This window comes from Athene noctua, chromosome 16, assembly GCF_965140245.1.
Source record: "Athene noctua chromosome 16, bAthNoc1.hap1.1, whole genome shotgun sequence".
Lineage (NCBI taxonomy): Eukaryota > Metazoa > Chordata > Aves > Strigiformes > Strigidae > Athene > Athene noctua.
In genome coordinates, this window is record NC_134052.1 from 13,391,431 (window position 1) to 13,411,619 (window position 20,189).

A 20,189-nucleotide genomic window follows, 5' to 3' on the forward strand; every position below is an offset into this window, starting at 1 on the left:
ATCGTGGTAGAAATTACAGTAGTAAGTGTGCCAATGGATCACACTTAAACTCTTGGAATCAAGAGGCAGAAATATGTTTTAAGGAAGCAAAAGTCTAACCAGGCACCATTTCAAACTTCCATTTACACCATTTTAGAATTCCATCTATACCAGTAAAAGACGTGCTTGTGTTCATTGCTGCTGATTCATAAGCACAGAAATATATAAGGACTAGTGAATGCAAGTTACCTTCAGGAAAGGCACAAGGTAAGGTTGAGGTGAAGAATTAAGTTCTCTGTACAGCCTACTGGTGAAGTCTTCTGCTTCAATTTTTCCATCCTTCAAAACAGAAAATCCAAATGAACGAACTTGTAGAAATTAACTTACAGATACTCAACACACACACAAAAAGGATTGAGACTTAACAATTTATTGAAAATAAGTGGCTTTATCATCCCTCTCTAATTTTAGTTACCAATATCTTTATGGTAGTAACTAATTTTACTACAAATTGCAACTAGTAAGACCTACAGTCCCATCTTTCCTTTTGTTCTTCCTGCCTTTCAGTCCATTTTAAGAAACACTTTCACTTACAGGAGTAGTCCTACCTTTAAGATCAAAGAGACAGGTGGAACCTCCAGGAATACTTCATGTGACCTGCAATCAGCCAACTACCATTGCTCAGGACAGCTGGGCAGCCCCACCTCTGGTGTTCTCTTTTCCAAAGGTACTATAGTTCCTCCATTTCAAGTAACTAAAGTTGTGCCCACTGACGTGCTCAAAAGGCAGATGCCTCTCACAAAACTAAACGTATATTCCTCACGGGAAGATACACTTCAAATTCTGGTCTTGTGACAAGCTTTGGTTACCACATGATAACATCTGGAATACACAGCTCTCCCTTTAAAGGTTACTAACAACTAGGCTAAGCAATACTAGTACTCATTCTCTAAATACTAAGTACGTCAAGTTTTTATATTAGCTTCATATAATATTACTTACTTTTTTTTGCAAAAACTTGTGATTTGCTACACTCAGCTATTGCACTAGCTCTACTGTCTTCCCTCAAGCACATAATTCATCTTTTTATCAATAAAAAAAAGGTAGACTTTAGAGTCACTATTTACATTACTTGCACTTCAATTTAACTCATGTTCTCACGCATGAATATGAGCAGTAGTATCTCATTTACAAGCTTCAAGGAAAATTTATGCATATATTTAATTCAGAAAAAGCAAAATTTCAATTATCACAGCTTTTATAATCTCCCTCCTCTCAAAAAGAAAACCCCTCAGTTTTGAGTCCAAATTTGTCCAGATACTGTACTGTTTCTTACTACTTTTAATGAACTTCTCTTACCAGCAGGTTCTGTACCAATTCTTTCACATTAGCTGCAGTCTCTGAAGACTGTTTTCCAGATGATGCCAGTTTTATTAATGTGGAGAGAAAGTTTTTGCATTTCTTCACATTTTCCATAGTTTCCTGTTACGAGACGAGGAAGGGTAAAAAGGAAACAGTCAGAGAAGGGAAGATAAACTCTTTTTAGTACCTGATCTGGCTGTATACTCTGAGAAATAAAGTCCTTCTCTAGTTCATCACTGCAGAACATAATTACCTGTAGATTCATGTCCCTCACCAGCTAAGACATAATCAACTGAAATTACTGTTTTGCTTCATATATACATATATATTGTACATTTTTGTTACCAAAAATCTAACAAATTATGATTATTAAAGAAGTTAGGAAACACCAAGTATTTTAAGAATAACACATGGTGTATGGGAAAATATGTGCTTCAGCAGGACAACAATGAGCAAAGCTCCTCCTTCCCAGTGTATAACATTGTGCAAAGATTCTCCCTGTTTTGCAGTTCTGGAAAAATGCATCTTGAATGAGTTGGTGCCAACTACTTAACCCTTCTCATACTGATTCTACTCTGCAGTGCTGAACAATTCACTTTTCTGTAAGATACAGCTAACACTTCTTTTTTTTTTAGTGCTTTAAAACTGTTACAGACATCAAAATTAATACTTTGACAGCTATCAAAATTCAAGTGACCTGTGTTTCCACTTTGTAAATTATATGGTTCTACTAAAAGCTTACCTTTTCAAGACCAATAGTTCACAGAACTCCTGCATCTTTACTACTCTCCACTCGGATCTGTGTTTATGTGTACGTATGTATATACATACATGCACACGTGTATATGTGAGGTTCTAAATGCACTCAAATATCTTACTGTGGCAGCAGTGGAGGTTGCTGTCGTTCCTTGCACTGTTCTCTGAGGAGTTCCAGTTTGTACAGCTGTTCCTGTCCCCAACGTAGTTGTTTGTGCAGCACCACCCAGAACAATCTGAGGCTGCAGAGAATACAAAGATTTGATCATTTCACCTGGAATATACTCAAATCTATTTTCCTGAACCGTCAAACAGAAACTGAGCCCCAGGACAGCAGAACACCTTTCACAGCTGCTATAAAAAGAAGTTACTAATCTGCTATCTGTTGCAGTGGCAAGAAAGAGCCACCAGATGGCACAAAACACTACACATTCAAAAGGGAAATCCTAAAAGTTGATTAAGAATTGGTTACTGAATAAAATGGCAAAATAATACCATAAACATATCCTCATACACTGTAGTTTCAAGAGACAATTAAAACGAGTACTAAATTTCTGTGAATGCAATAGCTTATTTTGCCTTTTCTCTTAAATGCCACTTTCAAAGGGAGGAATTTCTAAAAAAGACACAATGGACCCAAAAGCTCAGGTCTTATCTAGGTCTTCTTGATGAACAATGGGACAAAATATTTTTCGAGTTTTGTAGAAAAATTGGTAATTCAAAGTAGGAATACCACCTTTAACGAGTCAACACTGTAAACAAGAACTTTTCTGGTACACAGTTCATTCATGGACTTCCAACATAGTCTAATTACTAATGACAACCCAATCAGAGACACAGTAATTCTTACCAAGCTAAAGCTAGCACTTAGAATTTTAATAAGTCATTTGTAAACTTGCTCTTTATATAAAGATGCACAAGAAAAGAGGCTCCAATGGTATTTTGGGAGACAGGAGACAAGGACTTGTCTCTTTTTTTGAAATCAGGATAAATGAAGTCCATGGTATGCTCATTACAGCAAAAAATATGCAGATGGAATGATTTTTTTTGTCCAGTATAACAGCAGTGCAAATTAAGGAGACTCTGTTAGGTAAATTAACTCTTAGATCTGGAAAGATCACTGGCATAGGCAAAGGCTCTCTGAGGGGAAAAAGGTTAACTGGATGCATAGCAAAACCTGCATGTTTTAAATTAAAACTCTCTAATCCTGTCTACTCAAAGGATGAAGAAAGCACAATGAAACAGATTAGGCGACAGCAATCATATTGTAACTCTGTTGCCTGGAAGCCATGTGGAGAATTTCACACTTTTGCACTGTGTTTTAAACTCACACCACCACCACTCCTCAAAAAAAAAAAAAAAAAAAAAAAAAAAAAAATCTACAAGAAAGCCTATCATTAATACAGGCTGGTCTATTAGAAGAGAGCCCACATACTAAGACACTACTACTTATCCTTGAGTTACCAGAATTTCCTTAAGTACATAGACCAAAGCAGGGACTCATGTAAGAGGGAAAAGGCTTCCATTGCAATCTTTTTTCTAATTGTAAGTTTTGCTGCAGAATTCAGAGGACTATAGAGCCACAGAGGAATAACGTCACAGCTCCAAATCCAAAGGGAATTGGTGTGACTTTCTTGAGGCAGAAAGCATAAAGGTATTTTATTTTAGTCTGCTCTGTGATCATACAAACTAGTAACAGGATACCTTTAAATACATATGCATATCGGTATATATGAAATTATAAAAATATACATATAAAAACATACATATATGTCTAAAATATACATTAAATTAAGATCTGAAAATGTTTTAGAAAGGATAATCCAGAAGACATTTCTTCCACACACTTAGCAACTATTTTGTATTTCTGACAGTCTCAAGCAGGTTTTCAGGTAATCTTAACAACTGACGTATCTCATGTATACATTACTTTTCTACAAACTCACTTGCACAACAGGAGGACGCTGTAGCGTTGTTGTGGGTTGCACTGTTGTTTGAGCCTGAGACACTTGTTTGATAATAGTAGTTGGTGTCACCTGTCGTGCAATAATAGGTGTTCCTGGAGCCTGTGGAAAAGGAAAAAAAAAACAAACCACATTAGTTCCTACTTTTAAATAGAATCTAACAGCTAGTATTTTGTCTCTGGATAGTTGCCATTATTATGGACATAAAAGAATGCATCTGGATCACTATGAGAAGGACTTTTAGTCTTGAACTTAATTCAACTGTGATGATTTCACATCCACCCATATCCACTTTTTTCTTAGTTTTACAAAGAATAAAGATTCTTTGGGGAAGAGAGTTGCACACGTTAACCATATATGGTCTTGAATGGTGGTCTTTCTATCAAACAGTTTTAAACTTAATGTCATTCAGCTAAGTAAAAATATTTTTGATGAGTAACAGCCAAACTATAACAGAATTAGGAACAAAACGCAATGCCTATGCCATGTGGAAAAGCCTGTAGAGCACCAGTTTTCTCAATGGTTTCTTCAAATCACTAACATTGTACCTTACTTTCTGGTGTATTCTTCACAGGACAAAAAAAAAAATCTTACCGTTTTTAACACTGAAAATTTCAGAACTAACCTGCACGGTCGATATCTGCACTGGAGGAGCACTGGTAGGTGTAGCAGGACGAGGAGTCATAGTATTTTGAGGCTGAGACTGGGCATGTGCCTGTGCTTGCATCTGCGCCAAAGCTTGTTGAGGGATCATCAGCAACTGCCCGTTCTCACTACGCACAAGGACCATGCCTGTTAAAAAAGGAATTGGTCAAGAAACATGTATTTTCAAGTATGAAAGAACCTGTTTTTTCAGGTTTTTTTATCCAAGTTGGATACATACATAATTAATATACTGTCAAAGGACTACACAGCTAACAGAAACGGTTTAGAATAAAATCTAAATACCCAGCTGCGTTATCACATTTTGTATAAAATAGATCTTAATTACAAAAATATTGTTTCTCTATCAAAATGCTCAGTAATGGTGTGTATCAGAACACACAGTAAGTCGCATTCATCCCCACCAAAAAATTCCATGTGATTAGAGGTTAAAATTAGCAATCATGTAACAATTCTACCTGCTCTTTACTAAGAAAGTCGTTTATGAAACACTGCAAATAAAATAAAATCTTGCCATTAGGCAAGATTCCTGTTTGTTTTTCTTTAAGGGGGGGGGGGGGGGGGGGGCGGGAAATCAAACATAGGCTTCACCATCAAAAGAAACACAATTGTCTGAGTTCTAAATTAATTTCCCATAACAAATTTAGTAATGAAAGTGGCTATAAAATCATAATCTCTCTCATGTGCATCTGCAACAGACTGCATTGTACATGTTACACCCCAAAAGAAAAATAAAATGGAGAGGGAAATGAGGCAGTCATTCCCTGCTCAGTCACTCAGACCAATAGACTTAACCCCAATGGGTAGCTATAGGGAACCAGATTTTAACAGGCGGATTTTCAGATGATAGTCTCTCTTTCTTGAAGGCACAAACAGGATCTGGACAACATGAGCTGCTTTTCAAGAGCTCATTCATTCAGCACGCCTCAGTCCATGAAAGCCTCAGGACCTCATGAGCTCTGAAAAAGCCACCTAAGGAACCGGGCACTCAAAACTAGCCTGAGCAACAAACTACAGAAGAAAACTTCATCATGAAAATCAAGAGGCACTACTGAAATCGGAAAGTTTTTCTTAAGTGTCATTTAGTGAATAAAAAGCCTATACACACTCCCCAACAAATATCTGGAGATCTGGTCTATGCCATCTCAGAGCATGACTACTTCAAAAGAATCAAGCTTTTATTTGCTTTTCTATTCAGATGAAGTGCTGAAATGTTTACAGGCAACGCCTTAAACAGTTTTCTTGGACTGTTCGAAAATTAGTGTTAAACTGCAAAAATCCATAAACTGATTTCTACAAAAAAGACTTTAAAAGAAAATCAGATTGTATTAGTTAATTTGCCCCTAACTTTTTCCTTACATTCTCTACATTAACTCTCTTTTAAAGCAGCAGAGTCACACAGAGACATTAAACTAGTTTACATCAAAAAGGTGACTTTGCATTGCAACTTAGAGGTATTAAGGTAGGACCAAAATCTGCTATGGACAAGAGTTTTATCTAGAAACAAGTAACCTCAAACTGGTTTTGTGTAAAAAAGAAGGAGGGGGGAAGACTTATTTATAGTCTTGCAGATTGTAGAAATAAATATGCTTAGTTTAGCTGTCAAGTCCAAAAACCATTTTCAAAGCCATTCCAAAAAGTAAGGTCTTTTCTCCTTATGTAGGGAGAAGTATTTTCATTAAAACAGGAAAGTCATATACCACCACCACAGCTTACAAGAAACTTTAAAAACCTCAGTAGCGAATATAGAGCTTGATCCTGTCAGCTGCTTGTTAGAACCATCATTTTCTCACCATCAGCCTAAAGCTGCAGCAACAGAGCTACTGACAAAAATCAGAGAAATTCAGTATTTTAAAGACTAGAGAGTGACCTGCTACTACATCAAGCTTATTCCCACACAAACAGAACTTGACATTCACTTTCAATGTGCAAACATAAAGTCTTGGGAAATTCACTCATGTTGCCCATTTCTGTCATCCCTCATAATCAGCTAAAAAAGCTAAACACTGAATCAAAGGAAATCTTTGATATTATTATAACTGAAAACATTAGTTCAGTGGAAGTCTGACTAGAGGAGCAATTTTCAAGCCGATGTTAAATATTAAGACTTGCTGATTATCATTTAGTTCCTAGCAGTTGGAAAGACCCAACACCACTATACATATTCAGGCTCTCAGAAGCCCTTAAATGTCAGAGGATTATACTGACATCCCATAAGGAACTTTTATCTTAAAATTCACCATTTTGGGGATTCCCTAGGATATTCCAGAGCTAACATACCATCCAAATTCTTGAAAGAGTTATATATTCTTTCCTTTCAGAGGAAACATAATAGATGATAACTCTAGTTCTGGGTTTGGGGAGGGGGGCTGTTTGCTTTTGAAACTTCTATCTTTGTGCAAAACCAACTGAAGTTATTTAAAAGTGCCAACCCAAATCTGCTCACCTGTATATGAGAACCTTTACAGCACCACGCACCAGCACACAGCTGTGTGCTGCCTGTTCCAGTCTCCAGCTCAATACACACACCAGGCTCAAGAATGAATCTGCAACACACATTAGTGTCCTGCAACAGCACAACCACCGCTCTGGGCACCAGTACTGTCAAATCTCATTGTTTTGCTCCCCAAAATATGAATGAGAAAAGAAGGGAGATAACCACAAAATGAAGGTTGACTACCCCTGAAGAGTAAGCACGATGTCTGAACAACAAAATAATCTCCCTGAGCTACATGCAAAATTAGAACATGCCTACACATTAATATAGCCCAACTGCTGAAACAGACAGTTGAAAAGCATATTAATGTGAGCTTTGGAAAACATATCAAGAAAGTTCAATTTTTGGCAGTAGACAGACAAAACAATCATTGGTAATGCAAACCCTGACTCTAAGCGTTATCCTGATAGATTTCTAACTAGGGAAGTCTGAACCTTCCCTCAAGTATTGAAGTCATAATAAAAAAGTAATTCATAAAGCTACATTCATATCTGTCCTTATTTAAATAGTTTTTATACTGCACTCATATTTGATATACAGTTTCTAACAATTTATACAGTTTCTAACAATTTATACAGTTTCTAACAATTTATACAGTTTCTAACAATTTATACAGTTTCTAAGGGTCTAAAGGGTAGATTAGGGTGTAACACTCTGATAAATTGCTGTGCATGCTTAGTGGGCTATATACAAACATAAGACTAGTCTTGCATAAATTTTAATCATGTTATGACGATCTAAGACATTTTACCTGCTTGAAACAGTATCTTGTTAGTATATGGGTAATTTCAGAAAAGGTGTAAAAATTCAGATGGCAATGAACTTTCTTATTGAAATTTCTGTGCAGAAATTCACCAGTAATACAGTGTGTGGGCAAGTAATTTTTGACTGAACACTTAACACCTTCCCAGCCTTGTTGAGAAATCTTTAAAAAGAGAGATGGAGCTGCTCTCTCAGCTTCTCTCTCCCCAGCCCAACTACAGACTCTTTTCCAACCCAATTAGCTAAAAAAAAAAAAAAAAACCAAAACAAAACAAACACCACCTCACTAACCCAAAACTATACTCAGGCTGGCATTAAATGGATTTTCAGTGAAGTTCGGAAAGCTCACTGGAGCTAACTTGATTAAGAATTAAAAAGAAAGTTCCATTTATTTCCTACATCTAAACAAAGTCAATGTAGGATTGTAGCAGCCCCCTCTCTCCATACATACATTAACCACCTCTCAATCGATTCATTCATTGCAATGGAAAAAAGAAAGGACTAACAGCTACATATGTAGAAAACAAAAAATTTCTCTTACATTCCAAAACTTGTATTTTAAATATTTAAATACAAGTAAGTATCATAACCTCAAACTCAAATGCATAAGGGTGCAAGTGTTGCGTGAACCGTATCAGAAATGACTACCAGCTACTAGAAGATAGCTAGAATTGCACCAAGGTATCTCACTTCTCTAAGTTCAGCAACATATTTGAAGTAAGGAAGAAAAAATATCTTTGTTTCCAGTTTACCATCCAGGCTTCTGTTCCAAAAGTAGATTAATTGCTATTTGAGACCAAACAGCTAACAAAGATCATTGGAAATGTTCAATTTGAAAGAGGTGACAACAAAACTTGGCCTTTTGACGTATCTCTCTGCCTTGTTTTTTTCCTAGAAAGTCTCATCACATGTACTCTAAAATCATATTCACTATTAAAAATGCAAACATTCAAGCATTCTTTCCAAGTCTCTCATTAAAAAACTAATTAAAATTAAAATTAATTACCATTTTTGTTAGAAGTTAGAGGCTTAAGAGAATTCTGAAAGTGGCTCATATTTTACTTTGAATTAAACAATTCATTACAGCTCCAAATGAAGGATTAACAAAATTGAGTTGGATTGCTCCTTATGCCAAAAAGACTTGTGCTCCTGACTGGTACAATGGTCATCTCATGTGTTCTTGTTGTGGAGAGCTTCTCAGATACCCCTCCTGTTTTCAAGTGTTTGGATGGAAAAGTTCATTATTACAACATAGCTGCATGATTCTACACTGTGTCCTCTTTGCCTCTTGCTATTTGTATTTCCATTTGCTAAGGGCATTTCTAGTTACAAAGTGTTGTGCTTTGGGGTTTTTTTTATTTGTTGGTTGGTTGGGGTTTTTTTTGATTAATAAAACTTGTAAAATCATGCGCTGGAATAAAAAGTGAAGAGCTCTGGCCATACACACGTCAGAAAAACACAAAGCAGGCTTTTTACTAATGCCTTCGTCTTTCTTCTTTCTTTGAAACATGGCTTAGCTTAGCAAAGACTGAAGAAAAAAATATCAGAATAATAAAGGAAGAAGAATGAAAAAAAAAAAGTTTTAGCCTTTCCCAGACCACTCTGATTATTGGTGTAAATCTGGAGACATACAGCTTTCTTGCTAGAGAACCTCTAAATCCAAAACACCCAGACCGGACAGTTTCCTGTTTTGTTACCAGTTTTTTCTGGTAAAGTCAGCTTAGTAACATTCATAGGAGCTGGACTTCCCAATGACAGAGTTAAAACTTTCTTCAGATTCTTGTTCTGAGGAAAGACACAGTCCAGCAAACGGTCACCTCTTCCAACCACACCTAGCAAGTAGCCACTCAAAGAGCCACATATCTAGGTGTCACCCTCTCTCAGAATAAACGCTCCATTTCTCAAGGACTCGATTCATGCAGTAGGTCACATACTGAAAGACTTCATCTACAGTTAGCAAGCACCTAAAGTGAGAACCATAAAAAGGTATGCCCATGCTTGTCACTGGGCATAAAGAGCATGCAAGAATGAAACTGTTGCATATCTCTGAAATATAAAACCTAGAAAGTATCCTATCACAAGTGACAACACCTCTCTTTCAGATGTGGATGCTGAACAGAAGATTCAAGCCTCCAGATTTTGCTCATTACCACAATGTAGCTCATGGTCTAATTCAGATCAATTCAGAACCATTACTAAGGAACCTAGACTTTTAATGAGTTCTTGTTTGTTTGGGGTTTTTGGTTTTTTGGGTTTGGGTTTTATTTTAGTAGCCGAGACATAACAGAAGAATTAATGGATGTATGATCTTGAAATTGTGTGGAGAATACCCATTTCCAGTCTCCTGAGGAAATTCTCTTCTTAAAGGAAAAAAGTAACTGAACTTTATTTCCAGAGAAAAAGCAGTTAAGGTCAAGGAGAACCATTAGGCAGCAAAGAATTACCTTCAATACACACACGTGCTGATGTTCAGAAAGAATGTCCCAGCCTGACAGAATAACTAGAGGATTGATGCTTCTGGAGTAGGAAATCAAAGTCCTTACAAACATCTCTAGCAAAGAGGGTTATTGATCATAAAGTCCACTGACATCCTTGGCAAATCTAGTTAGGATTTGAAGATTTGTCAGAAGTTCACCAAGAGGTTATCTTAACGTCAAAGTAGTTTGTGCCTTAAGCGCTCAAGCACATACTCATTTGTGGCAAGATGCTGCAAACATTTGAGATGGCAAAAAACCCCTGACAGCAACCATAAGCGGGCTGTGCTATACTAGCAGAAGAAAGCTTGCTAATAGTATCCCTTCTGTATTGTCAGAAGAGATTCTGTTGCAACAAAAAGGAAAGCAGGTGCATGTAAGGTTATGCAAGTTGGTATCATAGACACCACAAAAGCCCTATAAAGCAAAGGGGATGAGTCAGTGCTCTGTGGATGATTGGATCGGGCTATACAGAGACCCTGGTATGACAAAACCTTTATAGAAGGACAAAGTTTCTAAGATTTTCCCAATACAAAAAAGCTAGAAGAATACTGGAGAGAGAGCTGAAGAAAAGGATAGCTGCCTATACAAACTTTCTGCAGAACTGATATATAGGATGGGATCCCCTATGGCAGAAAAGGCAATGATAACCTGGTACCAACATCAAAGCTGGCCAACAATCCATCATTCCTCCTCTTATGATAACTGACCCGGCTGGCAAAGTTCTCACTCTATAGGAATGAAACGCCAGGAAAAGAGGGAAGAACCTATCAAAGTCTACTAGACCACTGCAGCTCCATGAAAAACTGGGTAATTAAGGGAATCTTCCCTAACACAAGACAAGTTTTACCAGGTTTACAATTATTTACACGTCAGAGAAGAGCATCTGCAGTAAATCAGCAGACATGCAGGAGCTCATGGACAATCTACAGCCCAACTCATGAGAAACAATGATTACACATCAAGATCAATAGCACAGAACTTTAAATGGCAACATAGCTGCGGATTACATGCTACTGAAGACACGTTATTTTGTACTGATGAGAGATGTGCACCACCACATTAGATGCACTCTCGTAGTTCAGGTGCTTAGATAGAACCTTAGGTGATCTGTGCTGCACAACAAATACAGAAAGAACTTTTCCTTGAACTTTCTTGCCAAAGTCTTTGACACCATCAGCAATCCAGGCTCTTGAGCTCCATGAACAAACATGGTTGGTTCGTGACTTCTATAGAGGCATCTTAGCTCCGCAGTGATAACCACAGTGCTGACAGCGACGTCTGCGCAGTGCAGGTATCAGCTCCTGCAAACCAGCTAGCTGAAAATGAACCCACAACTATCTGTGACCTCACCTGCTCCAGAAGCGCTTGCACTGCTCTGGCACAGATGAGGTCAGCCTGCACAAACACAAGTTAGTAGTAGGTATGTTCCCTGCGCTGCAGGTCTATGGGCCATAAAACTGCCAGGTGGTGCTAGAGCTGTCCAGCACACTGAAGCGACCTGAGATACTGCACCAAATTCCCCTCATGTCTTGTTTCAGAGTAATGGGCACCCTAAAGCAACGAATGCCGAGGACTTGCACACAACTGGATGGAGAGCACACAGTGCCCACTATGCTGAACTCATCTTAAAGGTGCCTGTTAAATGTTCAGCACCTGTTGTGCTTAAGGTGAGCTACAACCTGGCATGAAAAAATCCACAACTGTCAGGTGTTGCTTCAGAGCATCTCTAATAGAAAACACTTGGAGTGTCTCCTGACACGCACTAACCACTACACCATAGTGAAGATTGGCACAGCAGAGTTTTAGACAAGAACTTACCAGAGAGCTACAAAAGCACATCACTTCTTTCACTCTTCAACTCATGTCACCCTGAAATACAGTCAAATTTTACCCAGATACAATGCCTAAAATTTTTGATATGGCATTAGTTTACTCCACTTCATCTGCCTATCATCACTCTCCCCACATGCCCAGTCTGCACACACAGATCACTAACAGTTACGGTCTGTGAAATACTAATTCTTGAACAACTGATTAAGATTATTGCCAACGTAAATGAAAGATACATTCTCAAAAATCATCCAGAATCCCGACTGCAGTGCACAGAAAATTTATTTTGTACAGACCAAGTACACAAGTTCGCATTATGAAAACTGCTTTTGTTTTTTTCTTACAAAAGAGTCAAATGACAAAATAAACTCAACTTCAAAGTAAAAGCTTTTGCTTAATCTTAATATGCAAGAATTCAAACTATGGAACTCAGCTATACTGTCTAAAAATGAACAAGTGAATAATTTGTAAAGTATTGATTCACAAGTCTCTTAGAAATATAGTTGAAGGAATAATGTAATGCTGGAGTGCCAGAAAGCCACTGCATTAACAGTGAACCCATATGGAAAAAAATCTCACCTGCTCAGTTGCAAAGGTGCATAAGAAATGTTCTAGGAAATATGTCATTTCATACAGCAACAATTGACAAACACTTCAACAACGTGATTTGAAACTATTTTGACTTTTCTGGAAAGCTATATTCCTTGAAAGTGTGCTAACATTCCTTTCTAGTCAGGCATACAAAGCAAAAACACCAGAGTGCTCTGTCAAACTGCAACCCAATCATCACACAAATCTGTCTTTAGCCTGATGCAAAAAGAACTAAGAAAAACATTATCAAGAGATAAGCCAATTACTTTAATTATTGATCTCAAAGTGACTCAGATTTAGCTCTGCCACTAATTTCAATATACTCACATCAAACAACAATGCAGTTACTTCAAAATCAGATTTGTTTTTGACAAAGGAAGACACAAAATAAAATGTCACTAATTCTTTTGATCTGTCATTCCATATAGGAGACTTTAAAACTCAACTAGTCTTCATTTCTGACAAACAGTTTATCTATACCAAGGCATATCAACATTAGTGCTGTTCAAGCACCTGACAAAACGGGAATGGGCAAGCTGCTCCGCATTTACCACACTCAGCACACAAATACCTAACGAGGAGCAATACATTAAATCCATCTTACCTCCCTAAAACAACTAAGTACATAAAAAAACATTAAAAAATGCATTTCTTCAATTTGTCCCCACTGTGAATGCCCTACTCCAGGTATATATCCTTTGTCATTTTAGCAGTGACAAAACCCTTTGCTGATGCCACCTTTTCACCTGGAGCTGCAGAGACCCAATGATAGACAATTCCACCAACTGACAGCTACCCAGGGCAGCCTGAGCAGATACGTCCCCTTCAAATCCTCCTCTGTGGAAACACTCTGTGATTTTATGACTCTCTCACTGCCAATACAGAAGTTATTCTGCTTTGAGAATATGCCAAACACTATGCCTGTGAGTTCAAACACAAACTATCAATGTGGACATGATATTACATGTCATTTGGCTGATAGCAACGTTTATGGAATAGCACTGATTTTTCAGTTAGTCTGAACACATTAATAAAAGTCTTTTCACACCTATAAGCTTGAACTCAGGGACCTTTTAAACAAAATCAGGTCTCATTTTGATTTTTACTAACCATCAAATGCACAGTCCTGAGTAATGACTAAGCTTAATGACTGGGTATGACTAACACTTATAAATAATTAGTGCCTTTACTCCCCCTCCCCCATGGAGGAGAGGGAAGGGAAGAAAATCAAATGATACACTGGAAAAAAAGGAAGAACAAAAGGAAATAAGAGGTTGAAGTTCATGGCATGAACACTTGGCTCTTCTTCCAATCCATTGGCAATACCACCCCAAACATGACTGCACATATGTTTATTAAAAACTAACAACTCCACATGCTTTCCTATAAACTTCCGCACCGTTCAGCCACTCTCTGCCTTCCTACTCCAGACCTCTTCTTCCAACCTCCTCCACTGATCCCTCAGCAGACACTCTTCTGGTCACCTCCGTTGGCTCTTTTGTCACTGGTGCTGCAATTCCTCAGTGCTACTCCTTGGAGTTGATACTTCTGACTCATGTGAGTACAACTGGTCCCACTCGCCACACCACCACTTATGCTGGATGCACCTGATGTTATTACATACTGAGAGGCACACTAACCCTCCCTTACAGAAATATTTGACTAATAAACTGAAGGAAGGTGTGAAGACAGCTTACTATAGCATTGCTGCCCCCTCAAACCATTTAAAACAGAGTAGAGTATGGCACCACACCTCACTGCTTAGTTTTTATACTCTGATATCCAGAGCACACATTTTTCAACTGAAGCTACACTGGTTGTCTGTAGAGAGTCTATCCAGCACGTGGTTTATTCTGTACAAAAGTAGTGATGGCTTTTAACAGCTACTCTCAGAAGCTGTTAATATTATTATAAAATTAAAATATTAATCAAGTTACAATGATAAGTTAGACCATTTTTACTAGAAAGACTTATTTGATTCAATATAAATCTAAGAACAGTCATGCCAGACATGCAAAATAATACTACAAACTGATGCGAGCTTTATGTTACTAGTTGTCTAGGTACTGGTTACAACATGTTGCTGAACGAAGTATTTTAGTAATGGATTTTAAGTAAAAAAGCATCAAAATTAAAAGATAGATGGTGTTCATAATTTACAGTTCAAATTTATAAACAGTCCTACACTGACAAGACATTGCTCAATTTTTATCAATATACTTTTCCAAATCCCACAAAAGGAGCTTGGCAACCGAGTCAAACCTTGCACTAAATCCTGTACAAATACACAGTAAAAGGACTGTCCCTGGGTAAAAGGATTTATAACCTATTTATGCACTTTGCTGAGAATCAGCCTTTTATGATCAAAGTGTAACTTTCTGATCACTGGTAATAAAAGTACAGAAACTCATCGTTTTAAAATGTTATTTCTAGCCTGACAACAGTTACAGAGCCAAAGATGATCTACATTTGTGCAATGCCTTAAGAAAGTTCTGCGGAGATGCTGAACGCTGCCTATACAGATCTCACTGCAGAAACAGGACACAGTTGTACCAATTTCTTACGATTATCACCTCTGTCTTGATTACTGATAATTTATACCATTACATAGTGATGGTAATCAAGGTTTTGTTGTCACAAAAAAATATTCTGTATTTACAAAACTCTTAGTTAAAGGCATAAATAAGGCCTCAAGGACAATTATTTCAGTTTAAGTATTACACTCCAGACACCTGAAGAAAATTACTCCAAGTCAGGAGGCTTTGTGGTAAAAACTTGGTTCTCAGTTCCTCGAGATACCTGTACCTCCAGACAACCAGCACTCCTGGAAGGAAATCACCACAGAATAGAACTGGGGTAAAAAATTCCAGATTAAGCTGAGGTAAAACTGTCCTAAAAGGTTAAAAAAAAAAAAAAAACCCAAACCAAAAAAAACCCAAACCCAACGTATTTGTTCTATTCATGTGTCAAAAAAAAGGCTCATCTAATTCAAAATATGAATGATCACGCAGTCTTTATACCCGTTTCATCAGAGCCTGGTCTGTGTACAGTTTTTACGCTTCTCAACATTTGAGCTGGAAACGGGACCATTTTGCCTCAATAATTTAGTGGTACAATCTCCAGTGTGAATACAACCGTATTGTTGTAAAAGATGCTTACTGTATAACCTATTTTCCTTCTCTTGTAAGGAAGCAGTATGCAAGAGGGCTGATACAGCAAAAAATGTATCCAGACAAGAAAGATTTTACAACTTTCAGTAAACCTGTATCAGTAGAAATACACTACAACTTCTTGCATTTCAGCAAGACCTTAATTAGTTTAAAAACAAATTCAAATTAATGCATTAACAACTTATACCAACACAAAAATAAAGCCTGACTATCCCCACAGCCACTGTCTCTGTAAAACAACTGTGTGTGACCTGTCAGAGGGATAGAGACATACTGAGGCTTCGGTCCCAGAAGCGCACCAGGGAAACTTCGGCAACGTTCACAGATCACACAACTATTTGTACACAGGAACATCCCTGTGGCCATGCATAGCAAAAGCCCGTTGTAACTTGTGAGCACCACATACTCTCTCTAGAGTTTGGCGTTCCCTCACATACAGCTTCACAGTTCATAATACAACTGAAATAACTGTCTTCTGACTAAAAATTCCTTTCTATCATTGTCTTAAGTTGTGAGAAACAATTTTCTTTTTTTTTTTTTTTTTTTCCCCATGGCACTACCTCTTCAAATCTTCTTCCACAAGAGGCAACAGGCCTAACATTAAGAAGTTAAACTTGCTAACACTTACCGTCTTCCAACTGCCAAAAGCCTTCTTTTTAACATCAAGCAGTGACATAAAATTCAAGGAGCAGATTCAGACAGATAAATGGAGTTATAAGCATTCATAAAGTTTCAACACACAACAATCCTGACAAGAGTAGTTACTCTTAACTTTTTAAGTTACAAAAAGCTGAATTCTGACAAAAACTGCATGTAGTAACAAAAAAGTTTAACATGCTCTGTTCTTAAGTGACTCCTATGTTCAGTTCCTACTAAGCAGACCCTACATATTTGATCACCCAGTTTTTATGAGAACATAAAGCAAGCTTTCCGCAAGCCAACATCTTGTCTTTGCTAAAACCCAGTTAGGCTAATATCAGTATTTTCAACTCTGTTCCTGAACTCCTTCATACATTTTTTTAAGATTCTATTTCCGTATCATTTCCCAAAACAGAAAAGAGAAACAATAGTAAGGGTTTTCATAGACCAAAACATTTCATCTGAAGAGAGTTTGTGATACCTACTAATTTGTGTCTTATCAGTGCCGAAAACTTGTATTTTTACCTTGGATGGCTAACTTTGCTGCAGCATCCTGTGTTAGTGATTCAAGTCTTGGGCACCATCCAAATTTGTGGTCCTCAAACCAAGACATTGCATTTTAGAAGTAACCCACATAGATTTCCAGAGGTGGAAAACTCGTTTAGCTCACTGAACACATGTAACTTCTAGAGTAGCAGAATGAAAAATGGCTCTAAAGAATAAAGAATAAATCCCTCGCTTTTGTCAGTGACCAATAACCTTGATCATAAGCCTAGTGATATCTGAAAAACTTGAGAGACCACAGTCTGAAATGTAGATAGGCATATGAAATAAATCCATACGTGATCTTCCAAAGGCTGTTGGGAACAACTGAATTTTCCATAGGAGAACTGAATAATACATACTCAAAGCTAAGAACTTTCATAGCATAACAGTATCACATTATAATCCCATTAGATCCCATCACTTAAAGAGACACTCTTAACAGATGTGCAGAACATCTTATGACACTCATATTAACAAAAAAATCCTATTGCACAGCTCTCTGAGTTGTTTGGGGTACAAAGCTAAACATGCCGGATTCCTCAGTTATGAAAGTTCCAATAAGAACAAACACAACTTTCAGTCTGGCGACATATGGCAGATCTGATGTAGCAGATTTCAAATAAAGCAAAATGTTCCTTTTGCTGATGCATGATTTGAACATAAAATCCACCCCCCACCCAGATGAGTTCTGCAGAAGAGATCCACAGTTACCTTTCAGAAAGAGAGATACCACTTTATGCGCCATGTATAGGACTCCCAAGCTCTAATCTGGGCAAAATATCGATTCCCTCATGGCCTTGGGCAAGTCAGAACTTCTCTAACTTGCTCTTTCCCCCAGCTCTAAAGCAGAGTTCATACTACTTTATTTACCAACCACACAGGCATATTGCATGGATTAAGTTTTGTAAAATGCTTTGAAAGTTAAACACACTAGAAGAAGCTCTTATTATCATTGTGCATTACAGACATTATTTTTAACAAAATACAGCCATGCCAACAGTTAACAGGCATAATATTGGCAGCACATGCAACATACAGGGAAACTATAATCAGGATATGTTTGAACTCGCTTGCTAGTCACTGAGAAATAGAAACAACTACATTGCACTATTTCATAGTATTTCTCCTGTTTCTTTCTATATTTTTTACATTATGGAAGTCTAGATTTTCTCCTCTACTTATATTCCTAGCTACTTTAGGCACTTCTGGGGTACACGTTTCAAGTACAATGTAACCCAAAGAATTCCACATTCAGTATGAAAAAGTAACACAAATTATTATACAATGAAAAGGTTGTCTGATTCTTCTCAGCCTGCTGCCTTTCTCCTTTTTCTATCCACTCTCTTTGCCCAACAGCCTAGCACCCCAACTCCTTACTGAAGGAAACTGAACTACTCCCCAGGAAGTTATTTTTCAGTGATTCCAGCTCCAAAAAGTATGACTGAATGAGTCGATCTGAACCCATGTTTTAAATTAAGTATCTGTTCAGGTAGTTTTCCCATCCTAAAGCCACTATGATCAAGGCCTAGGGTAGAATCCATCCTGGATAACTACCACAAGCTTAAAAGTCATCAGTTTCTACAAAAGTTAAGCTTCCAGCCTCTAAGGCAGTGAACAAAACCTTGAGTCTGCAAATTGATGCACTCAGTCCTCCAGAGTCTGCAGATGTATAGCACCAGTGCTCTTCCAGGTACCCTTTGCTTCTAGAAAGCACCAACGGTCAATTTAAACCAACTGTCAAGCTCATTTGCATTCAGTTCTGTTCAGAACTCTGCACCATTCCAGTTCTAAAGAAGCCCCACCAGTTTCTCAACCAGGAAACGGCCCAGCCTGTAGTCACCACAGAAATGGCACATGAGACGCCCTCCAGAAAGAAAGTAATGAAGAAGTCTAGTGTCATCCCCTGTCATCAGCTACTGGCAGATCCAACTGAGTTTTGTGGAAGTAATAATGAAGTTTTATTATTAGATACGAAGCAAAACAAATCTGTGATAGCAGTTGTTCTACAGCCACACAACTGCATTACTGCTAATGAGGATACTGATCCTGATCGCAGAATTTTAAAAATTACATGAACTACAAAGACAACCTATCCTATCTGCTATCTTCAAACAGGACTGAGTATCACGGAATCTTGTTTATTCAGGAAAAAAAAAAAAGTCTTTAGGATCAAGCTAGCAGATTTTCATAAGTACTAACATTCACTCTGAAGGTAAAAGAAAAGAGGGGGACAGGGGGCAGTGAAGGTTTCTAGATTTCGGTTTCATCTCAGCTAGAAAACTGTCCAGACCTACAGCACTCTCTCCAACCTGTTCCTTTCTTTAAGCAGGCACCTTAAAAGCTTATTATGAGATGCATATAAAGCAGAAGAGAGTAACAACATAAAGCATCTGCAAGAACAGAAACCAAATCTTTGAACCCTCAAGTTGACAATACTGCTGAAGTAAGCATAAGCTCCTAGACGTTGCTTTGAAATTGTATTATAGCATTGCCGGAGAAGACAGTATTTTGAAAAGTGATTTTAAAGTATACAAGTTTTGTCATTTTACAAGATGATTCTATCACGTGTCAGCGATGACCTCTAAACACTTCACAAACTCTTACACTGCAAAAGATTAATCTTCCGGCACAATCCCATTTGCATTTTTCTGCAGACTTTTCTGAGCATCTGTAACAGCAGAACACTGACTTAATGCTTTAACAAACTCACCAATTTTCCTACCTCTTACCATACTATTGTACAACACATTTCACGTTATTGATTGAAGTACTTGGAAACAAAGAACTTCATACAATTTGTTTTCAGTCACAGTTTCAAAAGATGTTGCATCTTTAAAGCAGCATTGTATAAAGAGAAACTTGTGTTCCCGCCCCCTAGAAAATCATCTGACAATATTTTCACATCTTTGCTAAGAAGCTATAAATGAGGTTATTTTTGGACCTTTATTAGCCA

General features: G+C 37.6%; 1 protein-coding gene across 1 annotated transcript in view; it reads right to left on the reverse strand.

Moving 5' to 3' along the window:
• The window catches only part of TAF4 (TATA-box binding protein associated factor 4), a 39,647-nt gene that overhangs the window by 13,291 nt on the left and 6,167 nt on the right, over nucleotides 1-20,189 (reverse strand). Inside the window, exons 3-7 of the mRNA XM_074920464.1 lie at nucleotides 4,687-4,853; nucleotides 4,044-4,163; nucleotides 2,220-2,339; nucleotides 1,339-1,461; nucleotides 229-318 (exon numbers count right to left, since the gene is read on the reverse strand). Coding sequence (XP_074776565.1) covers nucleotides 229-318; nucleotides 1,339-1,461; nucleotides 2,220-2,339; nucleotides 4,044-4,163; nucleotides 4,687-4,853 — 620 coding nt within the window. The remainder of the gene's footprint in view (nucleotides 1-228; nucleotides 319-1,338; nucleotides 1,462-2,219; nucleotides 2,340-4,043; nucleotides 4,164-4,686; nucleotides 4,854-20,189) is intronic.